Source organism: Epinephelus moara, chromosome 24 (genome assembly GCF_006386435.1).
Source record: "Epinephelus moara isolate mb chromosome 24, YSFRI_EMoa_1.0, whole genome shotgun sequence".
Taxonomy (NCBI): domain Eukaryota; kingdom Metazoa; phylum Chordata; class Actinopteri; order Perciformes; family Serranidae; genus Epinephelus; species Epinephelus moara.
This window is the reverse complement of record NC_065529.1, coordinates 35,243,675-35,262,958: the sequence shown is the minus strand read 5'-3', so window position 1 is coordinate 35,262,958 and position 19,284 is coordinate 35,243,675. Positions and strand designations below refer to the sequence as shown.

The window sequence follows — 19,284 nt, the reverse complement described above, 5'->3', positions numbered from 1 at the left end:
CACGGCTAATTAGCTAATGCCATCGGAGCCCTGAGCTAAATATAAATATAGGATACAAATGTGACCCTCTTGAGCGCAAACACACTGTAAAGTACAGTAAAGCTGGGGGTGTTGGTGGATCTTTAAAACAACGATTATCGTGGCTTTTATAAAAAGAAGGTGTGATCGTCTTATTAGAGAGGGGCAGAGAAAAGTCTGCAGGGAAATTAAAAGACATCAGGCTCGTTCACTTTTAAACTTTTTTTTATTATGCAGGTTTGAAATAAAAGAAGCATTGTGACACAAAGAGATGCTGCCGGCAAGGGGGAAAAAAAGGAGCAGCACCCAAAAAAATGTAAAAAACAAACAAAAGTCATTGTTGTGGTCATCATCATTTTTATCAAACCAAAGGAAACAATAAAATAAAAATACACCTCCATTGTAAGAAGCAAAAAGTGATCTAGTTTCTTTCATAAATAAGAAAACCTGTCAAATGGCTGATGGGCAACTAGAGCGGAAAACAATATATTGAGAACCATTTAAAATATTTATCATTACTGGCTTTACAAATAAAATAACTACAGTTGGCAGGGTTTTTTTTTTTTCTTTTTTTACACAACTTAAAATGTTATAGTTCTGTAACAACTAAAACTGAAATTATGCTACAGTAAAGAGATAAATACAGATGTCTTTGTCAGCAAAATGCATTTCTGTTAATCACACAAAAAGTTAAAAAGATGAGATCAACACAACCAAACACCAAGTAGAAACTTATAAAAATCACCGTAATGTGGATGTGATGGCTCCATTCACATATTTCATTACTTCACTTCTGCATGTCGAGGAGACAAAATTGACATTATGGTCAGACGAAATAAGAAAAGGGAGGTGGGGGCGGAGGAAGGGGGGGGGGGGTGCATTTTGAGGCAATATCTTTTCTTTTTTTTTTCCTCTCCACCTGCAACATTATATCTCATTTTATCTCACAGCGTTTCTTTCTCTCCTTCTATCTCTTTCCTCTCTATCTCTCACCTGGCTCTTTCCATTTAATGATCTGCAGGACACATATTGTGTATTCAGTTTTAGATTGAACTTTATTGGAAAAAAACACACCAGTGAGCACAGATTTAATGCAAGAACGAGAGTGTGAAATACTCCTCTGAAATCCAGCTGCACAAGGCTGTTAAAATTCACGAGAAAGACTCGACACTCGAACACTGAGACTCTCTCGCACGCAAGTGTGTGTCCGTGCACATACACACATACACACTCGACTTCACACGCCATGAATGGGGTACATTCTAACGTCCAGACACACACACACACACACACACACACATGCACGCACACAAAATGACTTACATGTAATATTAAAGAAGAAACAAATCTATCTGGACTTCCAATTCCCAATTTGATCCCATAAAAGTGATATTTACAATCACACTGTGACAGCTCAGTAGACCTCAACAGGTCTTTAATATTAAAAAAAGATTCCTTTTTGTTTTGTTTCTTTCCCCCACCCAAGCTTTTTGTATCAATTTGCAGGCCCTTAAGCAAAGCTACCATAACATCAAAGCCTGCGCTGAACCTACTAGAAGTTAATATTTTTCTACAGTACAGGGCCCAACGCTTATTGGCAAGAAAAAAAAAAAAAAAATAGAGGAACAATTTTGCAAGCCAGAAATAAATAAAACAGCAACGACAACAACAACAAAAAAGAAAAGGAAAAAAAAACACAAAAGGAAATTAAAATGATTAAAGAAGAGGAAGAGTATTTTTTTTTCTTCTCATTCTAATTAAAGCTGGATGGGGTCCCTGAGGGGACTTTGATGGTGACACAGAAGAGGAGTGCTCTACAGCCCGGCCTGTATCGGTGAGGGCGTAGACGCACTGCTCAGAGAGGAGGGTGGGCACGGGAGGGGAGGGGAGGGGAGGGGGAGGAAGAGGAGGGGGCCCTTAATAAGTGCTTGGCAAATTTTAAACAGCGAGAGGACTGCTAATACATTAAGTGGTACAGACAGCAGTCATCTAGTCAAAAAACTCTGGTCACAAATTCTTCTAGAAACTGAGAGAAATAATAATTACATTGACAAAAAAAGGTGGCGGTGGTGACTCGGGAGGCGGAGTGTGTGTGTGTGTGTGTGTGTGTGTGTGTGTGTTTGCATGTATGTTACTGTATGTTAAGTGTGAATTGTGTGTAACTGTGTGTGTGCATCAGAAGAAGGTTGAGGGGATGTGGGGGTGGTGGTCGGGGTGGGGGTGGGGGTGGGGGGGTGAGAGTAGACTCCTCGGTGTCGTATTTGTCGACAGAGCATGATCTTCAGTTCAGGTGAGGTAGAGTGGCTTGTCCCTGCCAATCATGCTGCCACTGGAGAGAGGAAGAAACCAAAAAACAGAGGCACAGGTTAGATTACAAACAAAGAAACAGCCGTAAAGAAAACACAGAGTCATACAGGAAAGGACAGAAAAATAGGAGGTATGTTCTCCTCCGATTGTGAATACTCTTCATTCCCTGATGGTCACAGTTTAAGCTGAAACACCCATTCTCTCAGCTTCTACCTCGCCTCAACCAAAACCCTGTAGCTTAAAGAAAACATTTTATAGTAGTTCGGCACGATGAGCAGTGCTGCACCTAGCACATTCTGCACCCTAGGCAAGGCCCCCCCACCCCAACAAATGATTAGCTTGTATTACAAACAAAAACAAGACCTGAAAAATGAACACACATAAACAACTTAGCCAACATTGCTAATTTCGCCTTTCGCAGTCCAAAAGTGGGTAGCAGGTCCACTCTGAATGGACCGTCAGTGATTCGCCAATGTGTCATGTTTGTAGGAAACACATTTTATTTTTAAGTACAGTGAATTTCCAGCACAGAGCTTTTATTTTGAAGTGCCGTTTCCTGCTGTCGAATGAGTGACTAACGGAAAGCTACCTAACAGAGACAGCAAACTAGCTCGATGACATGGCCAAATGCAAGTATGATGCTGAATGTATTAAACTGTGTGGACCTTTAACTATTGACTGAGGAGAAATCTGGACCCTGTGGCTGGACCAGTTGGGAACCACTGCTCTTATTCTCTCCACATAAACGCCTCTCCACCATACCTGTCAAGGTCTTACATGACAACTCACTAATAAACACATTAACGGGTCATTTATATCCCCTTTACTTCCATGTGTCTTTTATGACAGCATAAGTTAATGGTGTCCACGCTTTCTTGAATGGGGGCCAGATAAGGTAATGTAAAACAATACTTGAGGGGCAGCTGTATCTCGTGTCATATTGGTTATTTAAAAAATATATCACATACAAATGAGACAAAGGCAACTGTTTAGTTTTGCAGTGAAAAAAGTATTTGATTTTCCATCACTCCAGGAAGTGGCGGCCCTTACTGTCAACTTTACTGTTCTTTGCTTTGGCTATGTCTGCAGCCTGGCGGGAAATGTCTGCTGTTAGGTAACTGTCCACTAGCTTTGGTTTACTGCCTGTTTATGAAAACCCATCAGTTCCACCTTTGTAGTTCCTACTTGGTGCATGTCTACAAAGTCGTGAAGTAAACTGAATAAAATGCAATGTGATTTTGCTTGATTAATCAATATCGTGTTGCACATTTAATGTATTTTGAGAGACAAGCTGTGGGCCATTTAATATCAGCTCATGGGCCACGATTGGCTCCCGGGCCAGACTTTGGACATGCCTGACTATGGAGCTACATTAGAGTCAAATGTTTTGTACTTGAAAAAATAAAATTTGAAACTGAAAATTCATGTGTTGAACTTGAATTTTGAAAAATACAACAATGTATTCAAAATAAAAATAAGTGTATGAAACATTTTTTCAGGTTAAATATAATTTTGATTCACTTTGGTAATTCTTTTGAATGAATAATATATTTTCACTTTTCACTTCCACATATATTTTAACATTTGAGGTCTTATTTTTTTCAGTTTCAAATCTTATTTTTACTTTCAGATCTTTTTTTTCAGTTTCAAATCTGTTTTTTGAGTTTCAGACTTTTGACCCTGATGTGGCGTGGGGGGTGGAAATCGGACATATCAGCACTTAAAATGTGGCTGTTGAACTGCAAAATCTGGCATAATTTATCGCTCTTATACTGCAATTGGTGCTCAGTACTGTCTAAAACAGATTTCTAAATGGAAGTTTGTCACTGGCATCAATTTTTACACTGCCAGTCACATGAATATGGTGTATATAAGTGTTGAGTCAGAATTTTTTTAGTTCCTACGTTCCCTGAAGGCACTGTCACTCATGATTCTACACCCCTCTCAGTTGATGCCAAGCCCCCCACGCCACATCAGGGTCAAAAGTCTGAAACTCAAAAAACAGATTTGAAACTGAAAAAAAAAAAAGATCTGAAAGTGGAAAAAATAAGATTTGAAACTATAAAAAATAAGATCTGAATCTGAAAAGATAAAACATGCAACTGAAAAAAATAAGACCTCAAATGTTAAAATATATATGGAAGTGAAAAGTGAAAATAAATTATTCATTCAAAAGAATTACCAAAGTGAATCAAAATTATATTTAACCTGAAAAAACGTTTCATATATACTTATTTTTATTTTGAATACATTGTTGTATTTTTCAAAATTCAAGATCAACACATGAATTTTCAGTTTCAAATTTTATTTTTTCAAGTACAAAACATTTGACCCTAATGTAGCTCCATACCTGACATAGATACAGCCAAAAGATGGCATTAGAGAGCAGAATCAAAAGTTTCATACAACAACAAATGAGGCGGCGGTGGAGGAGGTTGTAATAATGAACCTTTTAGGGGAGGTCTGTGAGGCCATTAAATGCATCGCGACATGTGGACAGAGAATTCTTTTCACTGTATTACACCATTCTTAAAATGTCTTTGTCATCTCTCACGGTTGTATCTTGTTTGAACTACACTACACTGCCCCCATGATCTCAAGTGGTACTGCTCCGTTTTGACCATAAGCTTTCAGAAAATGTGCATGAATACAGATTAAATGAACGTAAAGTATGAACAAAAGGATCTGTCCTGATTTTAAGCAAAACCCTCCCCACTGTAAACCTAGAATATCTTCCAGTGCTGTAGGACTGCACAGCCTGCCAAAGCGTTTAGTACACTAACAGTGAAAACTTGTGTTAGGGAACATCTGTTTTTTTTTTCTTTTTTTTACTGCTGTCTGACAAACACATGACAAGCTCTATTATCTCACCATTACCTCTCCAGCTGTCTCACTGGAACGGAGCTGACAATTTTTAACACTCATACTGTGAAAGTAGTGGGAGAGACATTTGACGAGACGATATAAGCATATTTGTGAGGGACCTCTGGTCTGAGACTCAGATTGGATTGTGTCTTTCTGACGAATTCAACCTGAAAAACTTCAATTAAAAATCTTGGCGTTACATTTTCAGAATGAATTTGAGTAAATAAATCAAACAGTGAAAGAAAATGTTCGTTTAGCCGAACTCAATCAATTTGCCTCTGATCAAAATGTCCTTCAGGACTTCTCAGTATGACCCGATGAGTCGCAGTAACAAAGGTTATTGTGGAAAACAGACTGTGGGAAGCAAATAAAACCGTCTCCTCTGTCTTCACTGACCTGCAGTGGTTGCCACACTCCCGATTGCAGTATTCACTGTCCCAGTCGTGGCTCTGAGCCACTCCAGGGCCTGGACCGGGGCCAGGGGCTCCTGGAGACTGGGAACCCCCAATGCTCTTCTGATACTCTGACTGGAGGTGGGAAAAACCCTGGAGAACGAAGTGTGAAAATTAAGCACAACATCTTTAGGTATTAACTATCTCACAGCTGCATGTGTGTGTGTGTGTGTGTGTGTGTGTGTGTGCAGTTTGTTGCCGTACCTGCTGCCCAGGAGGTGGGGAGTGAAGAGAGGCCTGCAGCCCCATCTGGTGAGAGATGATTGGCTGGGACTGGACCTGCTGCATGCGGATAGGCTGGTTGAGGAGCGAGCTCTGGTGCAGGGAGAGCTGCTGGTGGGGGTGAAGGGGTGGGCTGATCTGGAAGGAGGAAGGGGGAGAGGCACTAATGCTGGGCAGCATCTGCGATTGGCTGAGCGTCTGCGACAGGGTGTGGCGAGGGGCGTGTCCTGCGTAGCTCTGCAGGTCGGTGAGTGGGAAGGCCCCGGGCCCCAGGTAGGGCGACGACGGCTGGGGGGGAGGTGGCACGCTGTACAGGGGCGGGTTGGCTGGCATCATATGTGGAGAAGCCTGGCTTGTTTGGGCACTTTTTGTCTCCACAGGGTCGTTATATGTCTGGAGGGGGCGGAGGAGAAGGAAAATGGTTACACTCGTTCGTGACAATACCTTCGACCTTAGAGGATGATTTCAGCTTATTACAATGTGGATTTTGGCTTTAGTTACATGGCTTGTTCAATGAAATTGTGTGTTTACCTTCAAATAAAGTGGTTCAGATAACGTGGCTAAACTGTTGGCTCATTTTAAGGGTGTAGGTTTTGTTTCAGCATTCAGGGGACACAGTTTTGAACATCAAACCCTTAATTTCCTGCATTCTGGTGAAGTTTTTATGCTCCAATTTGTACCTTTACTGCATGACTTTATGGAGGATATGTGTTTCATTCCATCAAAACAAAAGTCCTCTCCTACGTCCTGCTTCCCCCCCCAAATTCTATATGACTTGTTTACAACATGCCTGATTGAGCGCTCATATTTCGTGTCCTGTCTGACCTTACTGATGTTCCCAGATCTTAAGTTTTTCTGTGGAATAGAAATGACGGCCAAAGCTACAAAGCTACTATAAGAGCCGAGCTGTAATAAACTGGAGGGATAAATCACATATTCAGTGAAATATTAACAGTGTGCACCTTGCTGAGGGGTTTATGTAATGGTTAGGACTTGAATATTTAACATATTTAAATTTGAAGGAGTTCTTATTAAAATGCGGATCTGTAAGATTAGTGTTACTTCTTTTTTCTTTTTTTTGGAATTTTTGCACTGCTCCCAGCCTGAAACAGCACTGTCAGTATTGTGAGCCTGTGTCAGAATTGGTTATAATAATAGTATGAACATTTTAGTATGCAAATATTAAGGGGCTACAACAGTGGCAGTAAATTCTGGCATCAAAAATAAAATTTGGCGTTGAAAAAGGAAACATGGGCAGAGAAAAATTTCAGCTGAAAAATAAAACACAGACACTGAAAATTATTTAATTTAATTTAATTTAATTTTATTTTTTTTATTCCATTTTATTTCATTTCATTTTAATTCATTTTATTTTATTTTATTTTGCATTCTTCTGTATTTTTCAGTGACTATCTTCAGATTTTTTCTTTATGTTTTTGTGACACTTTTTTTCAGTTTCAACCTTTTGTCAGTGTCTTGGCGTGGAGATGAGAGGTTAGAGGGGAGGGGCAAGGACAGCATGATTTAAATACAATCTGCTCACTAAGGAGAGAACATCACTTCTGGACTTACGGTCCTTTGAGAGTGACATGAAGAAAAGATCAGAAGATTGTTGTCGGAAGACAGAATGCGAAAAATATCTAAATAAAATAATTTTAATGCCTGTATTTTATTTTGTAATATTTCATTTTTCAGTCCTACATTTTATTTTTTTTACAAAACTTCCCGTCGCTGTTCCAGTTCCATAAAATATAGTTTGAGTCAGATATGAGTGTGCACACAATCGCTGATGGAGCTGATAGTCACTAGAGGATAAAACTGTCTCGTAATTCTCCAGAGAGAAAGAGAGAACTCTCTGTGGGAAGTTTTCAAAGCAATGCGCCAATGAAGCAAAAAACAAAACAAAACAAGAGGAGCAGCATTTAAATAACTTAATGAAATAATCTGAAAAGTGCTGCAGCTCCTCTTCCAAGAAACTTTAACATGATGTGAAAATGTGCTTGTAAATGATATTGTAACAGTGAGCACTATTACACAAAGTATTTATGTTTAGCTGTTCCGGCTAACGCTACCTCACTCTGCTCCTCCTCTCTTTATTTATTTATTCCACACAAACCCCTGGTGATGCTGCGAGTCCCGACACACACATTCATTCTGCAGGTCTCTCTGTCTCCCCTCCTTTTTTTTACGAGGTGGCGTATGTATGAAATACATCCAGTGTTTCTCATTAACTGTCAGACGGGCCGGAGTGATGTGTGGTGGTCTGCTATTTAGTAATGGCTCACATCCATCCCTCTGAACCCGTGAAATAATCAATGGAACGGGATAGAGGGATGGATAAAAGAGAGGGTCAGATACATTTGCAGGGTCAAGTGGAAAATGAAATACTGAAGAAATGGTGTGAAGGGAGAAGGGACGAGTGAGAGGATGGGTGTGATTTGTTTCACCTTATTTTATTTTAAGGGGACGTTTTAGGCCGATGCATCGCGGTACAATGATTTTATATTCATCAGAGGAGATATATGATCGGGATGCGTGTCAAATGAGGTTGTGAGGATTGAAACATTTATGAAATTGAACATTTTTTTGGTAACAGTCTCGACTTGGGAGTTTTTGGGATTCAAATGCACACAAGAGAAGTGCCGCGGCATACAGTGGGAAGCAATCAAACTTTTGTTTTTTCTTCTCCTCCCAAACAAACCGAACATGCGTCACCAAACAAAAAGGCAACAGGTGCACGCTGAAGATGTGAATCCTTCAAATGATACTCCAATTACCTCCAATTCCACCCGCCCCAATTCACTTTGAAAAGACTCCTTCATTGGTAATTAAAAAAGAGAGTCGTGTTGAATCATGAGATTCAGCCCTGCATTCAGATTGGCTGGTCCTGAATGAGTGAAGGGGAGGGGAGAGGGGTGGTGGTGGGGAGGGTTGCAGGTTTATTTTTGTTAGTCAGTTTTTTGACTGGCAATCTACCAACATATAGTATCAATCAAGCCTCTGTATAGGAGCTCTGACATGAATGTCTAATTGCACCAAAGACAAGAGATGAGAATAGTCTTTTTAGTTGAAAGTATGCCACAGTGAAGAGGCTGATGAATTAACTATTCATGCCTTAATCAAGGTGCTTGTTTTCGGCCCATGAGCGTGAGAGGAAGTGTGGCGCTGTGCGGAGGGGGGGGGGGCGGCGGGAGGACGGGAGCGGAGGGAGGGCGAAGAGGAGGAGCTTGGGATATGCTAATGCAATTTGGAGTTGTGTTTTCCAAAACAATGCAGAAACACTGAAATGAAACGCAGCGCACCCACAGATTGAAACACCCCTGTACTGTGATAACTATTGTATAAGCCTCGCAGATGTACAAAGAATTTAGGGAACATATTACATCAGATTTTTTTTTAAACTTTTCCAATGTGTGGATTTTTTTTTTTTTTTTTTTTCAAACCGGAGTAGAAAAGTGTTAATGTTCTGGGCTAACCTGCTGCAAAGAGAGAGCAGTAGGTGTGAGCAAACCTCAGCCAACACATTAGTGGCCCATCAGGGAGGACAGAAACACCAGGAGGACAGCAAATGATAGGTAATGCCCACTTCTACTCTTACATGTGCACACTGATGAGCGTGCACACACAGACGTGTACTGTTACTTTTCATTTCTCCCCAGGTTGCAAATTGGGTGTGTTTGAGGCCTAATTTTCACTGTTCTCCTCTGAGCACACACACTCTCTCTCTCACACACACACACACACACACACAGATATGCACAAACATACTAACCCCTCGGTGCAGCAAGTGGACCCTTTCCTTGGAATAAGAGTGAGAGGAATTCGCTGTCTAATTTATCATCCCTTATATCGCCGCTGACCCATGTATATCAAAGATGTGACCCCCGTGGTTACCTTGGAAACCAGACTGGCTCTGTAGGCGGCCAGGGCTTTCAGGTACTCCTTCTTAGCAGCCTCTGTTTTCCTCTTGTAGCTCTGCAGGAGCAAACACAACAACAACAACAACGACTGATTACAAGGTGATGCCAAAGGCTAAACTGACCCTGTGGTCCACACTGGCTGATGTGGATGAGATTTTGGGAGTCATGGCGTGATTGCGTGACCCCGTCCGTGTGCTCGGCGATGAAAAACATATCAAATGTATTCATGGCAGCGTTATCAAGTGGAGGAGATTTGACCATCTGCATGATGCTGTTGCATTTGAATCATTTATTTCCTTGAAAATGTCCAGAATGAAATGCCGAGAAAGCTGGTGTGTGTGCACTAACGTGAAAATGGAGTTTGAAGTATAATGGAGCTAAATGAGGAGCGAGGAGCTGTTTGTCATTTTGTGTGTTGCTTTTCAGCCTCTTCCTCTATTAAGGCTGCTGTTGCTCATCTCTTAATCAGAGCTGATGTCCCAGCAAATCATTCAGACGAGGAGGAGGAGGGGGCAGAAAAAAAATAAAAGAATTCAAAACAGCATTAGCAAAGAGGCAATCTCAAGCCTTCTGAATGAACCTCAAATGATGCGTTAAGACAGGGAATTCAAGTTAATGTCATCACATGTCACTCACGGGCTCTTTATAGCTGCCACTGCCTTTTTGATGCGGGGAAAACAAGTCGCGAAAAGTCCACCCTTAAATCGATGAGGAAGACTCAGATCTCAGCTCCTCTCTGGAGCATTTTAATATGAAGGAGGACGTGTGTTTCTGTGTGTGTGTGCGTTTGTGTGTGAATGCGGTGGATAATTACTGATCCTCAGTGAGAGACTGTCTGTGGCTCCATGGACGGGGTCATTTCTTTCAAAGAGGTGGGGTAGAATAACCATTATGCATTCATGTGTTGCCAAATGCACAAAGGCTGGCAGCTGCTAACACATACAGTCAATAAACAAACAGACATACACACAGAACAGCAAACAAACCCGGGATGAAGACGGATACAATCTCTTGCTCAAACAGCTGATGTTTATCCTCTCACTCATCCCTATTTACAATATTATTATTATTCCCCCTCCATGATATACATTCAGGTATTATGGCACAGGGCTGCACTGAATCGGGAACTTTAAAAAAATACAGGAATACACCTTAAATTGTTGTAATAAAAACAGCGAATTCCCTTTAAGAAATGAATTACAGTTTAAAAAAATAAGCGACAACCTTACCCCTCACCCCTTAAATATTGATAGATCCGTGGCTGCCTCTTTAATGAACCCCAAACTTCTCCCAGCAGCTTTAATTTCAAATCAATTTAACACAGCTAATGATTCGTGCAACGACGGATACTTTTAAATAAATTACCATGCCTAAGGATGTCTAATTATTCCAAAGTGAGTGGATTCATTAGCAATTGAAGCCGTCAGAGGCTGCAGGTCAGTATGAATTAAAAATAACAAAGCTGCAAGGGGAGAGCATATGCCTCCATCGTAATCCTGACACAGAGGTGTCCCGCCTGAATTAGCCCCTAATTGTACCTTAATGAAATGTTCTTGTTTGATAACCAGTTAATTACAGGAGACAATAACTCCGCACCCTGCTGACACTGAAGGGAGTGATTACCCCGACGACCGAAAAACCGAGCGACCGGTGAGAGTAGGAGGAGGAGGAGGAGGAGGAGGAGGTGGAAGCGAACGGGAAGTAGAGAAGGTGGAGAGATGAGGGGGATTAAAAGGAAGGTAGTGGAGAAGAGAGGAGGAGAGGACGCTGAGGTGCACATTAAAAAGGAAACAAGTGAAAGTTAGACAAAGAGGCAGGAAACAGACTAAGAAATACTGCATGGATGCTAAAACACAGCCCGTACAAGGGATTTAATATCAAAGCCTGCAGTTTAAACTAAGTGACAGTGTTCTTCTCCTTCTATCTCTGACCTTTCACCGATACACAACTCCAACACAGCAGACTCAATTAAAAAAAGCTAAGGTCTCTCCTCCCTCCTACCCAACTCCATTATCACTGTTCCTCCCCACTGCTGCAACAAAAAACAACAGAAAATTGATCTTAATCTTAAATAACAAAAACAAGAAAAAATGTTCCTTTGTGTTTCTGGGCCAGCTTTAACATGTAGTCACCTTGAGGAATAACGCAGCCCAAATAACGCATTGATCTCGCACTATAAAACAAAGGCCTTCGGGAATTCGAAAGAAAAAAAAAAAAACGCCGTATAGCGTGCAGGCATTCGAAAACATCTTAATAAAAAAGAAAATATGAACATAAACAGGAAGAGAGGAGAAGAAAAAAACCCCACTTTGTTCTACCAAACTCAAGGGCGACACTGGAGAATACACAACAATGCGAGCAAAGTGGGGAAAACGCACACTGACGCTCAAAAAAGAATCACAGAAAGAACACAAATCACAGCAATGACACTTGTGATCGTTCCTTCAGTAAAACACGGTGATAAAACACACAGCCTTCAATGCGTTCATGTGGATTCTGCTGCATGGTGTGTTTGAGGAATACTATAGGTAATTGGAAACAGGGGCCACGTTCTAGTTAAAACAAAGCTGTGTGTAGGGGAAGGGGCTGTGTTTACATTCTGGTGCTCCTGCATGGCTCCAGAGGGTCTGACTGTGACATTATAGAGCACACCTCATCGGTCCTATGGAGATGACGTGACAGCCCATGTTGGGAGAAAAGAAACGGCGTAACAGCATATACATCAGCGAGCCAACAGCAGGGGGAGAGATAGAAACTGCATATTGAGAATGTTTAAGGTATGAGACCCCGGCATGGATGAATGCATTTCACTGGGAACATCCAGCAGTTGCTTGTTGAAACCAAAGACAGAAATTTTAATACATTTAGACTTTAATGAATATGAACACGCAGCAGCTGAATTGGTTACACTGTGTAAATACGCGGTTATCGAGTTTATCCATTTGTTGTGCAGGTAGAAGTGACAGTGCTAGTCACAGAGAATAATTAGAGCAATCACGGTGTTATTGCCCAGACAGGGTACTACATTTCATTCCATAATGACATCATTACCTCAAGTTAATTATGTGTCTTGCAAGGTGACACGTTTGATTAAACACATGAATGCACAAACAAATCAAAAAATTAGCCGCGGAATGGCACGATAAATGGGTGGATTTTTAATGGTGGAATTGCCCTTTTGTTAGTTTCCTCTCTGTTCTCAGGTAATGCTGTGAAGGACAAATGCATTTAGAGAGAGAGACAGAGAGAGATTTTGCACTGTAGATGGGACTCTCTCTCTCTCTCTCTGTTTCTTTCTGTCTCTCTTTCTCTCTCTCTCTCTCTCTCTTTTTTTTCTGAGGTGAAAAAGACGCCAGGACACAAAGGGTTAAGCAGCACAAACAATAACATTTCAGGAGCAGATGTCCTTGAGGCAAAACCAAGGACAAGGCAATTGCTAATCTTGTATTCCCAGCATGATCAAATCACCAGGCAACAGATATAAATAAAAGGACAGGAAATGAGGAATTCACATTCAAGGGTGTCAGCGGCGAAATGAAGATTCATGGTGAAGAGCCCCGGTGAAGGCGGCAAAAATTAACTGCAAATAAAAGGGACAGACGGCCTCCAAAGTCCAGCGTATAAAGTAGGTTTGGTGGGAGAAAAACACACACACACACATGCTCGATAGGGTCTAGTCGACGGTGGCTGGGGCTGAGGAGAATGGGCTGCACTTTGTCATGGAGACAGGTGCTTTTATTTGACACCCAATAGGCTGCGCCCTGACTGGATATTCTAAAAATATGAGTCTGCGCATGATCATCAGACTGTCTCGTTTTCCATTCATTTCACACCATCATTTGTTACCACAAACACACAGGAACCCCTTTTGACTTTGTCTGTTGGTGTGGAATGCTGAAATGAAATAGAAAATGTGCCGGCTGGAAACGCTCTAAACTGCAGTAAATGTTAATGCAGTTCCATATGCACAGGTCAGGCTGTAATAAAATTAAATTGACTCCTGGAAATATGCAGAGAAATAGTGTATCTACACTGCGGACTGTGGCAAACTTTTCACTTATTTCAGTATATGATTTTCAATGCATAATAATAACACATTTCCCGCAGTTGATTTTACATGGTTGGTGCGCGTCTAATTCATAAATAAATGACATTAAACTCTAACTTCATAAAAGGAGTATTTCATGTGCTTCACTGGCTGCGTTCACATGCACAAAATATTCTAGGTTTTGCCCTTATTCCAAAAAAGACAATACTCCTACTGAGGTGTTTACATGGCTAATAAAAATGTATATTCCACTAATATTTCCGCTCACATGAAGCAATGTACGCTCTGATTAATGTATCCGCCCCGAACATGTCATTTATCATGTGAAAATATGGAAAAGTGGAGCAGCTGAAACGGAAACTTGGTGGCGGACTTGTTCTACCCCTTCTTCTTCATTCCTTCAACCACCTTCTTGTTTTAAAGGGGGTGTGTTTCTCCTTCTGACCAGAAATGTGGACTTTTCTTTGGGCGTGCATCTGCATCTCAGGCTTGCGATCTCTTGACGAGTTGGTTTGTGTACAGCATATCAATGACAACCCTTAGAGCTGACTGTAAACAGACAAGAGGCCGTGTATCTCAAACTGTGGTGAGCACCCCTGTTGAGATGCATATTCTGAACGCGCTGTATACGTGTCAAAAGAATGCTCCTAAAACCAGAATAGTGCCGGCATACCCCAAGTGTCTTGATCGGAAAATGCTTAAATCAGAATATGAAACGTTCACATGGCTCGTATCAGACTCAGAATATTGTCGTTTTCAGAATAATAGCGGAATATTTGTTGCATGTAAATGTAGCCACTGTCATGCAAGTTGTCATTATGGAGAGTTTCAGAACAATAATCTTAATATTCCAGTGCTGCACCATCATTGCACTTCTTAAATACATGCTACTGTACAGTTTTAGCATACAGCAAACTTTTTTTCCCCCTTAGCTTAACATGACTGTACTTTCCGTCAACACTGTCTAATGCTGGGTAGCTTCATTAACTAGTCAAAAGAGCACGATATTGTTAAATGCAAAACCAGAGCTGCAAGCTATCTTGTTAAATCTTTGCTGCATGACACAGATACATACTGGAGATACAGTCTCAGTTTGACCGCAGCATGAAACAACAGAGAGACTCACCAAGCTGTGAACGCTGTGCAGAGTTTACAGTAGCCAATGTGTGGTGAACCTGACCTGTCAATTTGCATGACCATGACCTAAAAATTTAAACTGGGCTACTGAAGCGGGATCACACTTTTAAATGCGAGTGCGAGTGACTAATATCTGACTTTAGCCGTGACATGGTGCTGTGATGTGTCTTTGATTGAAAGGCTGAAAAACTACTGTAATCAACACGTTAATGCAGCTATGATCAGTATTTCTTTATATAAAAAAATGGATCACATGACCCTTCAGTGTAAGAAGGGGTTGCTTGGAGGGTTGCCGCCACAGAGAAACATCACCAACTTTGCCTTACAGCTCAATGTTTTGGTGTTCCAGCCCACGACTTCACTGTTTTGGTTCACTTTTGGTTTGTTTTCGCCCACAACAGGTAGCAGTTTGCAGCAAAAAAAAGCTCTAAAACCCACTGTGCACTACTTTCCCTGCATCAAATATCAGGCAGATAAAGTTAGCAACTTGCTGAGGAACATAGTGGAGCATTAAGCAACTAAAGAGCAGATTCTATCTTACACAGGCTCTGCCCTCTGTTTGACTCTGTGGGTAATACTCCAATCCCCGATTTGCCCACTGATCAGATCAGGCCATAGCACTACCCGATTCAGTTGCATACTACCTGGGTTGGCTGGAGCCCCCAACTTCTCCACTGTGGCGGCCTAGGCTATATAAATAAAGCGGGCTAGGGCGACTAGGCTTTAGCCTGTCAGAATCCGTGTGACTGGGTCGATGTTATGTCATGAAAAGGTGTTCACTTGTTGAGTTTCACCCACTGTATCCACAGAGCACAGTCCAGGGCAGAGCCTATGTGAAATAGAACTAGGGTTACAATATTGTAACCCTAGTTTGGTAACCCTAGTTCTATCAACACAGGTGGAGCCCTTTACTTAAGGACTCTGTTGCTCCTATACTCTACACTGAAGAGGGTGTAGATTGGCAGACAGTGCCATGTGCTGCCTTATATACTGTGGCATCAACTTGTAATCAGGTAGACGCATCTTCATTGGCCGGCTATGTTTATGCAAATTTCAGCGGGGAAAAGGGTGCTGGTGAGTATTACCCGTAGAGTCCAGGAGACAGTTCCATATGTGCTGATAGAACTAGGGTTATAATATCATAACCTTCGCTATTTACCTCAGGAGTTGGTAGAGACCAAAACAGAGCTATAAGGAGAGTATGAATATTGGCCTTTCATTCACCAGGTGGCCAGAACCATGCCTCCAAATGAATGTTGCATCATATGCTTTAAGGATGATGATGTCAGTGTTGTGTTCATAGCTTGTTTCCGCTGTCCCTACATGGCCAAAATGTGCATTATAGCAGGTTTAAATCACACACAGAGATTATTAATCTACCTGTTTCTGCTCCTCTCCCAGTCCGTCCCACATGGAGGCCACTATCTTGGATACGTCTCCAAAGGTGGCGTTGGGATTCTGTCCTTTAATGGCTGCCTGGGTGTCTCTGAAGAACAAGGCGTAGGCTGACACAGGCTTCGTAGGCTCATTGGGATCCTTCTTCTTCTTCTTTTTTTGGGGCTTGGGCTTGGGCTTCATCATCTCCGAAGACGGCCGCTTCTCGCCCGTGATCTGGAAGACCATCAAAAACACACAAAAAACAAAACGACTTATTGACACTGCAGGAACACGGCCTACCGATTCAGCTGGAGTGAATAATTGCATCCCTGATGAATGCTTACAACATTGGGTCCAGGTGAAGCCTGTAAACTTCATTAAATCCATTATTCAAGCTCTCTGTTCAATACCCGTTTAGTCAGCGTTTGAATATTGCGGCAATGTTTCACTGACAGTAACACTTTGGCACCGACACTGGTTGACAGCATTTTATTTCTGCCTTACTTTGTCAAAAATAACATCTGTTAGTTGAATTTATCAAACCTTTTCAAATCTTTATTTTTCAGTTGTTCAGCAAGTCATAAATTCTGACTTTTCATGCCAGGGGTGAAAGGAATTTTAAATCGCCTGCTGTATCTGCTCTGGCTTTGATGTGGTCTCAGAGTGAATTGGAGAGAGCAAATGGAATTACTTACTGATAGGAGAGATGGTAATCATTTTTATTCACACACACACACGGCGAGAAGCACAGCAGAGATGTATATGCAGGGAAATATATTTTCTTTAACTAAAGGATCCCCTTCTTGTTATACTGTATCACTGCGAGCTAGCATTTAAATACACCGATGAATCTGAAACACTGTGGATGTGGCAGATTCAATTATGCACTCATTCACATGCCCCTGATAGAAACGAAGCAAATCCGCAGAGACATCGGTCGGTGGGCAATTTATGACAAGCAGTTTTACAGATTTACATAAACCAAATGAATGTAAACAAGTGTCCTTCTCTTCCTCGTTTAAATGAATGAGTGATTTAAGTGTAGGAGTGGTAGCTTTCAAACCAGACATAACTCCATTGGCCAAATAAGAGGACTGCTGAAAACTTGTGTCTTGTCAATGATCAAACTAAATATCCATCACATCTGCAAATACAGGAGGTCTCTTCAATTTAGAAAACAACTTTACAATATTTCTAATTCAATATGGCCTATGAATAAAATCTCAATATTTTTTGGTTATATCGCAATACACAATATATATATCACGGTATTGTGAAATCTCCTTAACTACTGAACATTCCTAAAATACTAAACTAATAAATAAACTACTGTTATAATAAAGTTAAATAAGGTACTACAAGGGCTGCCCCCTAACAGTCAACCAACCGCTAATCACCCAGAAAGGTCATTAGTCGGCAAGATTTCATTGGTCGCTTAGTCGCAGGAAATAAAAAAAATAATGTGACAGACACAGGAAGTGTCCGTGCTCAGCAGTCAGACAGGAGTCACTGGTACCTGCGGTTATTCCACAGGCTAGTTAATAACATGTCGGGCAGGAAATCCAAAGTGTGGGATCATTTTGAGAAGGTGAAGGACGAACCCAAGGTGATATGTAAACTCATCTTCATTGGTCGACTACAAACATGACGTATCATCTGAAACATGGAAGTAGCTACATGCCCATTAGCCCACAGCGTCATTAACAGGCGGCTCGCTCAGTGTGTGACGTGCACTTGTAGATAAAATATAGGCCTATATTAATGAAGGTTCATTAGTACGGTTTTGTATTTCTCTGTAATGTAGCACAGTGTTAACAATGTTACTGATACTATTCTTTCTCACACCTTCAACTCAAACCATTGTGTTGCCCCGCATAAAACATATCATTTAACAATTCAATTAATGTTGTAAACATGTGGGCGACTAGTCGACTAATGGCCCTAAATGACGACTATTGGTTGACTTGGAAAATTCTTAGTCGGGGGCAGCCCTAGGTACTATTACAATAAAGTTAATTAAAGTACTGTTATAATGAAATAACCAAAGCGGAGGCACTGGTGCTTTTATTTTGATACAACCGGCTTGTCTCAGGCTAGATGTGTTTATGTTCCCGTCGTGAACTTGAGGCTTCCGGTCAACAGTTAGATGTTAGCAGTTAGCAGAAACTTAAACTGATACAGCGCCGCCATTAAACTAACATCTCTCCAGGTCATATAATATCTGAAAGTCCGTAATATTTGCAGGTGATGTTCCATTTAGTCACATAAAACAACTAAATAGTCGCAGTCTGGGGCCATACAGATAGAAAAACACACACTATTGCCCAGGAGAGGGTGGTCTGGATGGGTGGGGGAGTGCATGTAACGTTTCATGTTACATGTTTCTATGTTTCAGAGAACTGAAACAGCAAGGGGAGTCCCATGCTGGTGGCTTAATAAAATGATGTGACAACTTAAACACAATGTCCGCGATATAGTCATTTTATACATCCCACATGGAACAAGCAGCAATACATCGAGTATAATCAATACATATCATCTACTTCAGGGAAAAAGATTATATGTCATGTCTGATGTCGTGTGAGAGTGTGAGAGTTTGCCAACAGTCTTACAAACATGCCATGGTGTTAATGGATTGTCAGCTATTTGCAACTGTGTCATTGAAAAGAAATTTGTCAGAGGGTGAAATTATCCTGCACAAAAGGACCGAAAGAAGATTGTGTTGCTTTTAAGTGTGAACCAGATTTTTGGAAATGAGCTGCTCAGACTGAAGAAATAAGGCAAAATTTAATAACTGAAACAAAATCAAGCCGGTATCTGCAACTAAATATAATCATGAGGCAGATATTTCAAGTCAATTTTCTTTTCAAATGTGACACCACACCATAACATACACAAATTAAAAAAAAAAAAAAAATCATGGCTTCAGTTCCCCTCA

General features: G+C 41.1%; 1 protein-coding gene across 4 annotated transcripts in view; it reads right to left on the bottom strand.

The window, feature by feature from the left end:
* Positions 1-231: 231 nt before the first annotated feature.
* Positions 232-19,284, bottom strand: part of tox2 (TOX high mobility group box family member 2) — a 143,646-nt gene continuing 124,593 nt past the window's right edge. For 2 of the 4 annotated variants that reach the window (XM_050037223.1, XM_050037226.1), the window contains 5 exons: positions 16,350-16,593; positions 9,759-9,839; positions 5,847-6,257; positions 5,587-5,735; positions 232-2,347 (listed from right to left, as the gene is read on the bottom strand). In XM_050037223.1, the coding sequence (XP_049893180.1) occupies positions 2,305-2,347; positions 5,587-5,735; positions 5,847-6,257; positions 9,759-9,839; positions 16,350-16,593 (928 nt within the window). In that variant the 3' untranslated portion in view covers positions 232-2,304. The remainder of the gene's footprint in view (positions 2,348-5,586; positions 5,736-5,846; positions 6,258-9,758; positions 9,840-16,349; positions 16,594-19,284) is intronic. The other 2 variants (XM_050037224.1, XM_050037227.1) reach the window with 1 other exon arrangement.